The sequence below is a fragment of the Papio anubis genome, chromosome 4 (genome assembly GCF_008728515.1).
Source record: "Papio anubis isolate 15944 chromosome 4, Panubis1.0, whole genome shotgun sequence".
Classification (NCBI taxonomy): domain Eukaryota; kingdom Metazoa; phylum Chordata; class Mammalia; order Primates; family Cercopithecidae; genus Papio; species Papio anubis.
The window spans coordinates 16,790,097-16,801,005 of record NC_044979.1 but is presented as its reverse complement, the minus strand read 5'-3'; the positions used below and the strand labels follow the sequence as shown (position 1 = coordinate 16,801,005).

General features: G+C 39.2%; 1 protein-coding gene across 2 annotated transcripts; it reads right to left on the bottom strand.

Moving 5' to 3' along the window:
* Positions 1 to 5,952: 5,952 nt before the first annotated feature.
* PRSS37 (serine protease 37) lies at positions 5,953 to 10,479 on the bottom strand. 2 transcript variants are annotated; one of them, XM_009203999.4, is made up of 7 exons: positions 10,409 to 10,479; positions 9,970 to 10,022; positions 9,145 to 9,231; positions 8,203 to 8,344; positions 7,543 to 7,796; positions 6,817 to 6,953; positions 5,953 to 6,205 (listed from the first exon to the last, which is right to left on the bottom strand). In XM_009203999.4, exons 2-7 carry the CDS (start codon positions 10,001 to 10,003, stop codon positions 6,065 to 6,067), a joined length of 795 nt encoding a protein of 264 aa, XP_009202263.2. In that variant the 5' UTR covers positions 10,004 to 10,022; positions 10,409 to 10,479; the 3' UTR covers positions 5,953 to 6,064. The 2 variants fall into 2 exon arrangements, with proteins under 2 accessions (XP_009202263.2, XP_003896751.2); XM_003896702.5 differs by lacking the exon at positions 9,145 to 9,231 and having other exon boundaries at positions 10,409 to 10,476.
* Positions 10,480 to 10,909: the final 430 nt, after the last annotated feature.

The following is a 10,909-nucleotide window of genomic DNA, read 5'->3' as shown; positions in this document are numbered from 1 at the left end:
TGATTTCTGTTTTCTAAATAGAGAAATATTTTTTCTCCGTAGTTGCCTTTTTATCTGCAATGGCTTTCTTTCATTTTTTGGAAGAAACAATTTTCAGATTTTTCCACTTAGTCTTGATTGATTACTTAACTCAGTCGTGTGTGTTCTTATGATACTTTCTGTCAAATCCTTCCCTTAGCAACCATCACACACTGGGTCAGATAAATGTAAATTCTGACAGAACTTGGGCTAATCCTCCTCCACTATAGTCTCCCCCCATAATTATTGTTTTCTATATAATATTAAGTACTTTTAAACCAATATCTTTAGTAACCTTTAAAAGGTTACACAAATGTATAGTGATTTTCCAAAAGCTCTTCTCCTTTGGCCTCTTATTCTTTTTTGGTAGAGAATTCACTTTAGCCAAGAGTGTGATGTCACACTGACTAGGATGGGTCTAAGTCAGAAGAGATTAATATCTACAGTCTTTACAATTTAATATTCAAATGCATTAGAACATTCTAATAAGGAGGAGTATGAGAGATACTCATCTTGAAGCTTATCTGATTATGTCTTCAATTTGTTGCTAGATTTTACAATAACTTATAAAATCTGTATCAGGGTTTAATGATCAGTCTAGCTGAAGTTCTAGACAAGCTGAATTTCTAGATAAAAATTGATGTCCATGAAATAATTCCAAGACATATAGTTGACAGATAATCTTGAATTGAGAATATTTTTACTCTTGGCAGTAATTTTCTGCTGAGATCTATAGCCATAGAAATTTCTACATTGATGTTCCTTAACTTGTCCAATGTTCAGTAAACCCATTGTGAGTTGAAAATATCATAAGTCGAAAATGCATTTAATAACCTAACCTATTAAACATCATAACTTAACCTAGCCTACCTTAAACAAGCTCAGAAAATTTACATAAGCCTACAATTTGGCAAAATTATTTAACATAGGTATATTTTATAACAAAGTGTTGAATATCTTGTGTGATTGACCAGTATACTGAAAGTGAGAAACGGAATAGTTGTGTTGGTACTAGAAGTACAGCTTTTACCAAATGTGTATCACTTTTTCACCATCATAAAGTAAAAAAATCCAGAGGTGAACCAGCCTAAGTCAGGGACTGTATATATTCTGAAGATGATTAAATTATACTAAATCTATATTGTAAATATTAGTTGCTAAAATAGGAAATAGGTTAAAACCTATTCCCCTTAATTATATGATTTTAAAAAATATAAATTGATGTGCTAATAGTTCTATAAGTTATTCTTAGCCTCGATTAATGTTCTAGGCATTTATCTGCAGATTATTTAAATTTATCTCTGCTCTTATTAGTCATTGGATAAAGTCCAGGCTATTAACAAACTTGAAAATCTTTGAAAAGGAAGAATAGATTTATTAACCCAAAATATGATGATTACCTTATCAGGTTTCAAAATTTTTGTTTTGACTTTTGTTCTTCATTCAAGGTTATTTACCAAAATATATATGTTGAAATGATCTTGGCAATCACCAGTTGGTATCATAATGCAATCACTCTCATTTATACCTACATTGAGCTTAAGTCTATCACTTTCTGCAATATAGAACTGGAATATTACGGAGTGGTTTCCAGGGAAACTTTACATTTAAATAAGAATGGAAGATTCACTTTATACAGACCTCAAATAATTTTTCACTAGGGGCTAAAATCTAAAAGCATGTGAGAAACCATCAGACTTCTTGTGTTATCTAAATAGGTGCATTTAACCTTACCTGAAGAAAGGCATAAGTGAAAGTATTCAGGAAACACTTGCATATCTAGAAACGTAGCCATGGAAAGATGTAAGGGAAGTGGCACAGGCTTTGGAGTCAGTCACACAAAGGTTAGAATCACAGCTCTGCCATTTTTATATTTCTAAAAATCATATAATCAAAGGAAATAGATTTCTATCCTGCTTAGTTTTAGCAACTAATATTTGCAATATAGATTTGGTATAATTTAATCATCTTCAGAACACATACAGTCCTTGACTTAAGATACCATTTACTAACTGTGTAGGCTTGGGCAAGTTACTAACTTCCTTTTCTTCAGAAACCTCAAGTAAGCAGGGAATATAACTACTTTTGAAGAGTATAATGCATGTCAAAATGTCTAACACAGTGCCTGATATATAGTAGATATTAAAAAAATGGTAGCTTATCTTCCTGTATTGTCTTTTAAAACATTTTAAATTTTAAGTTTTTATGGGTAGATAGTAGATGTATATCGTTATGGTTACATGAAATATTTTAATACAGGCATACAATGCATAATAATTACACCAGTGTAAATGGGGTATCCATCATGTCAGGCATTTATCCTTTCTTTGTATAGCAAACATTCCGATTATACTATTTTAGTTATTTTAAAATGTACAATAAATTATTAACTGTAATGCTATCCTGTTATGCTATCAAATACTAGATCTTATTCATTCTAACTATATTTTTGTACCCATGAACTAACTCCATTTTCCCCTTCCCCCCACCTCCATTAAGTTCATACAAATGAGCGAGGCAGATTTTGTCATGATAATCTCAGACTCCGATGTATCAGCAATATGACCCTGAGGTTCTCTCTAAGATGAGGAACTATTCTAAGAAAACAAGGAGAACTCTCTAAAATGAGGAACTATTCTAAGAAAACAAGGAAACCTTACTGGGCCCTGTTTAAATTTTTTGTTTTTGTTTTTGGAGTAAACTTGCCTCTCTGTCAAAGCTGGAATACAATCTCAAGCCCTTTGGGAGGTTGGGGATTGAGATCAGTGAAATAACATCAGTGAAGATCAGCTGACACCCCCCTGAAGGCTTGAGCACAGTACAACCTCAGATGTAAGAGCCAGGAGCGGAGGGAGGAGTAGAGGGCAAGAGATCTTAGGGGAGTAGCCCCCACAGTCAGGCAAAGTATCCTTTTGATGATTCAGCTTTGAAGCCCATGTTGTTGGTGACTGTGCCTGGAGAACAGCACTCTAACTGGGAGAAGAAAACAAAATAGAGGAGTTAATTGAATAGTAAGCGGTATGATTTGCCTTTGCCTAAGTTATAGGCAATTGGGAAAAGAGAAAATATTTCCCATTGCCTGGGACATGATTTCAATGCTTGAAGATTTAATTTCAGCTCAAAAAAGTTGGTCATTGTTGTTGTTTTTGAGGCAGGGTCTCACTCTATCACCCAGGCTGGAGTGGAGTGGCGTGATCACGGCTCACTGCAGCCTTGATCTCCTGGGATCAGGTGATCTGCCCACCTCAGCCTCCTGAGTAGCTGGGACCACAGGCACACACCACCATTTTTACTTTTTTTTTTTTTTTTGTAGAGACAGGGTTTTGCCATGTTGTCCAGGCTGCTCTCAAACTCCTGAGCTCAAGTAATCCGCCTGCCTCCACCTCCCAAATTGCTGGGATTAGAGGTGTGTGCCACTGTGCCTAGCCTGTGTTGTTTTTTAGATGGATCTAGCTTTGTTACATTTGGGTCTTGACAAGGTTATCAACTTAAAGGGAGGGTATTGGGCTCTTCCTTTTATTTTTCTCTGACATTCTTTTGTACCCAAATTTGCATTTCACAGGGTCAGAAAACAATGCCAACTGGCAGGCTATGTACTGAAAAATACCTTTTTTTTTTTTTGGGTAATGGGAAGAGGTGTATGGGAAGTCTCAAGGAAGCTTAGATACCATTCTAAGTTTAGAGTTCTAAGTTTACCATTCTAAGCCTAGAATTTAGAATTTATTTTCAGGAAAGCTGGGAGCCATTGAAGGTTTTAACATTGCACTATAAAAAGTACTAATAGCTATTTTTGGATATGTGGATTTAAAAGTTTGTTTTCTATGGCTGCCATAACAAATTACTACAGGTAGTCTAAAGCAACACAAATTTATTATCTTACAGTACTCTAGGTCAGAAGTTTCGAAGATTTTACTGGACTAAAATCAAGGTGTCAACAGAGTTACGCCCCTTTCTGGAGAGAGTCTGTTTCCTTGCTCATTCAGATTGGTTGCAGAATTCAGTATAGCTGTGATTCTAAAACTAAAATCCCCATTTCCCTGCCAGTTGTCAGCTAAGAGCCCTTCCCAGCTTCTAGGCACTGCTCACATTCTTTGCCTTGTGGTTCCCTTTTTATTTTTTCTATTTTCAAAGCCTTCAATAGCTGGTCAGTTTCTTCTCATGCTTTGGATCTCTCCTGCCTCTTGTTCTGTTGTTGCATCTCCCCAACAAAATCTTCTGCCTTCCTTTTGCACTTTTTTTTTTGTTTGTTTTGTTTTTGAGACAGAATCTCGCTCTGTCACCCAGGCTGGAGTGCAGGGGTGCGATCTCGGCTCACTGCAAGCTCTGCCTCCCGAGTTCACGCCATTCTCCCGCCTCAGCCTCCCAAGTAGCTGGCACTATAGGCACCCGCCACCACGCCTGGCTAATTTTGTTTTTGCATTTTTAGTAGAGATGGAGTCACTGCATTAGCCAGAACGGTCTCAATCTTCTGACCTTGTGATCCGCCTGCCTCGGCTTCCCAAAGTGCTGGGATTACAGTTGTGAGCCACCGTGCCCAGCCGTTTTCACTTTTAAGGCCTATGTGGTGACATTTTACTCACCAGATAATCTAGGATAATCTCCCAATTTCGATGTTCATAACCATAATCACATCTGATTATATTATATTATATTCATGAGATTAGAGTGTGGACATCTTTGCAGGGCCATTATTCTGCCTACTACAAAACTCATTAAAGTATAAATTGTATTTTAAACCATAAGAGTAGAAAATATTACCCAAGGAGAATGTGCAGTTTTTTCTTGACTCTTCACCTGCTCGAAGGTTACTTTACCCATTCTTGTCCTACATGTCCCAATCTTTGGGATATCTGGAATTACTCCATCACCTATAACAGAATGCTGTGGACTGTGTGAGGCTTATAAACAACAACAATTTATTTCTCACGGTTCCGGAGTCTGGGAAATTCAGGATCCAGGCAATAGCAGATTTGGTGTAAGATGAAATTCACTTCCTGGTTCATAGACTGCTGTCTCTCGCTGTAACCTCACATGGCAAAAGGAGGAGGTGAGCTCTCTGGGCTCTCTTTTATGAGGGCATGAATCCCATTTGTGAGGGTTCTGCCTTCATGAACTCATCACTTCCTAAAGGCCTCACCTCCAAATACCATCACTTTGGGGATTAGGTTTCAACTTACGAATTTTGGGGGGACACAAACACTCAGTCTGTAGTAGTGCTTTACCAATTTCTCAAGCATAGGACTGACTATTTTAGGACCATGGTCTGTGGCTAAGCCCAGTTTCTGCCCTTCGCCTCATCTCAGCCATCTCTGCCTTTCAAGCTCTGTTGCTGCCTATATCTTCTTTGGATTTATATGACATCTTCACCTTTCACTGGAGCTGCCAAACTCGCTTGTGGACTTGATTTATGATTGTTGCCTTGTTCTGAAGTTTTGTTTTTCACTTTCTACTCTTCCACTAACTCACTCTCTCTCTGAACATACTGCAATCTGTGTCGCACTGAGATGAGGTATGACTTTTTTTAGGAGAGCTTATCCCAGTACCCAAGATCTTAGCCACAAGTGAGAGCTTCAAGTCCTTTGAGTGGAAAGAGAGGGAGGCAAATGAATAGGAGCCAACATCTTTTGTGATGCTGTAGACTCCCATGTAACACTGAGGCTAACAGCAAGGGATTTAGAATCTGACAATTTTGGGTTCCATTTCAGCCTCTGATATCCACCAGCTATGGGCAATGTTAAATAACCTCTTTTAACCTGCACTTTCTCATTTGTAAAGTTGGAACAAAAGATAACCTCAAAGGTTTGTTATAAGCATTACATGAGATGATGAATGTAATCCAGGACAGTGTAGTAAATGCTCATTTCATGATTTGATCTTAGTTCTTCACATCGTTGTAGGATACAGAGACACAAACAAGAAAACATTGGCTACTGGTATGCTACATTCCCAAATTTTCATTTGGAGATTTTATTTTCAACTGAGGGAAAATTATCTGCTTATATAGTCCATGGCAGAGCCAGTGGAATGCAGAGGGAGAAGTAGGGTCTCACTTGTCCTTAGCAGTGTTCTCAATCCAGGATACATATTTGTAAACATTGGTGTAGATGCCGACGTCCCCTCCCATGAAGTGCCCGACCTCGATTCCCTGGAGCTTGTCTTTGCAGATGACAGTAGCAACGGCCACCTCCTACCAGAGATCGTGAAGAGATAGATAGAGAGAGAGAGAGAGAGAGAGAGAGAGAGAGAGACACACACACACACACAGAGAGAGAGAGTCAGATCTCACAGGAACCCTAGTGTCCCGCTTGGGTGAGCCCTGTCTGCAGGCATATGCTGGACTCATGAAAAGAGGACTGAATTGGGGACAGGAAGCTTGAGCCTTTTTCTCACTTTGCTGTAATTAGCTTTGTGTGACCTTGAGAAAGTCAGAGGACAGTCTGTCTAGAAATCACATGTAAAATGGGTGAGACTCCATTTTTTGAACTGGTGAAGGCATTTTCTATTTGTGAAAAGTCTGATTTCTTTTTAAAGAAATGCCTGTTTTCATAATTTTACTTGTAGTTCTAAGAATGAATACCTAGCAAATGATGTGTTTAACTGGAAGTACTTTATAATGTCCTTTAATGAATAAAGACAATTTAAGGGGAGCCCATGACTGAAGAAACAATGCTGGCTTCACAGCAGCCTTATCAAATTCTCAAGAAATTATTTAGACATCTAAAAAAGCTTTTACATCAAGGTAAATAGTTAACTGGGCATATGCAAGTAAATGAAAGCTGAATACGGAGAAAAGATTACCCCAAAAATTCGGCTGAATACTTTCACAAATTTCACACATAAGGAATTCCTGTGGCTTTTTCCTTGTTCTGTTTTCTGGCATTCTTTATCAGACATCACAGGGGCCTCCAGGTTCTGCCGCAAGTCAGGGTGTCGGCCTGAGGGAGATGGGGATAAAATAAAACATCCTGTTGACAATTGTTATTTAGTCCTTCTAACCACCAATATAGATACCACCTATATTTCAACTGGTATCTTTTTGTGTGTGTTTAAAGAAAATAAGGAATGCGAAAAGGGAGAAATCATCAAGAGCATGGTTATGAGCTAATCTTGAGGATTTTGAAAAAGGCTTTATGTCTCTTTAAGGTAGAGTTTAGTTTTAATTGGTGGCCTGAGTCAGTTCTCAGAGGGGTCCTTTACAAGTGAAATGGCGTGTATGAGAAGTAGGACCACACCTTCTTCATGTGAATTGTGCCTCTGCCAATCAGGAAGGGCTGGGCCTCTGTGCAGAGTCAGATGGCCTGGTGGCTCCAGCTGCCAAAGCCCTGCAGAGGCAGTGGGGCATTAGACACCCTGGGAAAGGAGGAGTTTTGTTTCTCTGGGCACGTCTCTGTTTGCCAGACCACTCAGGTAGCATCTCCATTGGGTCTCTTTTCATTCTCCTTTCCTCCTCTCAGCTATGAGGATATGGATGTTCCTCTTAAAGGGTAACTGATGACCCTGATTTGCTGTGGAAGGCACACTTACCACTGTTTTCTTGGCTCCAGTCCAAACCTGAGAGTAGACAGACAGTGCCTGGCCGGACATTGGTGGTAGCAAGGGGAAGGGGCTGGACTTTGGGATTGAGCATGGCAGGCTTAGCCAGCTTGATGAGCATGAGGTCATCCTGTGGGGCACTATCACTGTAGTTCCAATAGCGGACGATCTGAATGGGGTTAATTGTCTGTTCAGTACCATCTCTGACTCTACTCTTGAAATTTCCCAGCATCACTTTCAGATTTCTGGAGGGAGAGGAGTTGGAAGTAATCATTATCATCATCATCATCGTCATCATTGCTAAGATACTGAATGTTACAAAGTGCCAGGAATTATACCAAGTGCTTTTTCTGGATTATCTCATTTAACTCACAACAAGTCTATGCAGTGGATTCTATTTTTATCCCCATTTAGTGCATGAATTAATGGGGCACATAGGAGTAATTCACTCAGAGTGATATAGTAAGTAGTGGAGCCCTTCACTACATTTTAATGTCGTGTTCTTTAATGTAGTGCCCCCTGGTTGTGACAACCAAAACTATCTTCAGACATTGCCAAGTGTACCCTGGGGAGAAGTCACCCTTATTTGAGAACCACTGATCTAGAATGAACAGTAGCTGTTTTGAGGTTGGGGATGCCCAAATACTCAACGGTAAATAGCAGTGAGCTGGGGCCAGCACCCAGCTGGGTTTGATGAGGACGCCCACACAGGGGTTGAAGTGAGACTTCAGGTATACCAAATAGGGAGCAGGGTCTTCTTTCTGAACAGATGAGTCAGCAAATAAAAATGTCCCTGAGAAAATTACAAAAATAAGGTAAACAGTCTCCTACTTGAAAAGGAATCTGGATGACTCTTAAACAGTTACCAATTGGCCAGGAAGTGTTAACATCTTTGACATGTTTTTCTAATAAGAATGTAAATTAAAATGATATGCCATTTTATCTCATATTTATAATAATTTTGTTTAATATTGATAATATTCAATCTGAGTATAATGAGACTCTCATCACTGCTAGTAAATTGATTCCATCTTCTTGAAAAGCAATTTAGAAATAGGCATCAAGAATCATACATTGTTTATAACCTGTGACCTAATCATTCCAACCCCAAGAATCCATTCTAAAGGAAAAACTCAGTATAGACAAGGTTTACAAACAAGTATGCTCATATTAGTACTATTTATAATAGCTGAACATTGGAAACATAAACATCTGACATAGTAGTGTTGGACATTGAAATGAAGCACATGAATAAGTGGAACATCATGTAATAAAAACTAAACTATTTAGAATATTAAACAGCGAGATAAATATTAATGCTTATTTAAGTTAAAAAGAACAAGAAAATTGTGGATATAATCTATTTGTCTCAAAACATAAATGAAAAACCATGTAAATGCAAAAAGTATATAGAGTCTGGGAGTAAACTCGAAGTGTTAGCATGTGTTGACTAAGAGGTGGGATTATGAATGATGCTTATTTTTCTACTTAAAAAATGTCTAAATTTTGTAATATGAATGTATATTGTTTTTATAAATGAATTATTTAAAACATACGCTAGAGAATAAAGGGGAATAAGGCTGATTCTAGTACCAGAAATAAAGCACTGTTCTTGTCTTGTCTTCTCTTGTACTCCTGTTAATCTTCCCCAAGCCTGGGCCTGTACCTCACCACACCCTTCTGTGTGATCACACAGTTAGAAACCCCAAAGAGAAAGGGTAGACTATCAACAAGGGCAAGAGACATTGAGCTCTCTCTAGCAGGCACTATTCTAAGTGCTTTACATAGATTTATTTAATCTTCACAATAATTCTATAATATAGGTAGTCATACCCCCATTTTGAAGAAATTGAAGCACAGAAGAATTAATTGGCTAATCTCACACAGCTAATGTGTGATACAACCTAGGCAGTCAGAGAGTGGTGGGAAATGCCTCACCTCCAAATTTGGTCATCAGAAGAACCCCACGTGGGGCAGGGACTACAGAAGGCAGGGCCCTAGTATTTGATCTTTTGTTTCTACCTTGTCTGTTTCCTGCATTCTGAGTCTTCAAAGTTTTAGAAACAGATGAATATCAGAGGTCAAAATGAGTTCTGTGTCCTTGTGACCACACTGGGACTTAGCTGGATGGTGATGAGGCTCACCTTTTTCAATAATTAGGGTTGGCAGGAGGACACTCACTGTTAAGCCTTCTCCGGGGCACATGTGTGCCTTAACCCACCCTATAGCTTAACACTAGAAAAGTGGGCTCAGCCTATCTGGAGAGCCTTTGCATGGAGTCTAAGTGGCAGGACCCCTAATTCTGCTGATGACACTATTTTTGACTCTTTTTCTGCACCCTTCGCAATCCGGCCTCTGTCTCACCCCATCCATTAACCTATGCCTTACAGGACAGAGTACAAGGTCTGGAATACATACCAGTAAGGACACCCAAATAGAAGATAAATTTCATGGTGATCCAGCTCTTCCCCCTGTAAGATGTAGAAGAAAATCAGCAGAGTGTGGAGTGGTTGCTTAGTTGTCTCCTCAGGAACACCTGGTAGACTCAGTGGCTATGGTTAGGTACGGGGACACTCCATGGGATTGGAAAGCAGTTCTGGGCATAAACAGGGGAGGGAGATGGCTTCAGAGAGAGAGATGAAAGCCCTTCTGTTCCAGGGAAGGTGGAGGACTGTGCCTCTGTTGGCGCATTTCAGGGAAGGAAACTCCTGGATTCAGCTCCTTCTATCTGGTGCCCCTAAAAGCATATCTATTTGAGGGTAGTTCAATGGTCTGTGGAAATGGCAGCTCTAGGCTCAGGACTTATCTTCCCCACAGAGTTTCTGAGACCAGGGCTGTGAGGGACAATATTCTTTACCTTAGCTCACGGAGAAAGTGTCCTGAGGTTTGCTCTGAACCTCCTAATAGTTACTTATACTCTCCCCAGCCCCTCCCATCTTTGTTACACTAGCTTCATATGTCCCTTTGATCACTATTTCATCACTCAGTCATCAGCACTAAGTTGGTGTTTGTTGTCCTGACCAACAGCATTGAGCCAAGAAAATATGGAAATGAAAAGCATTCATAGAACAGTTATCTTGATAGTTGGGGAATTGTTTACAGTCTAGATGACATTAGGCCTGGTGACAATTCAGAAGGCAGTACCTCTAATACTTAAAGATTCAGACTAATAATAGACTACCAAAGTCATCCTTGGATAACTGGGAGCACAGTCTAACAAGAAAAAGAGCGGTAACACTAATAGCTGATATCCTCTAAGCATTTACTGAATCCTAGACACTGAGCTAAGATCTTTATGGACTTGTTAGTAGAGATTTTATATCAGATTAGTCTGAGATGTAAAATTCATTACACTTTG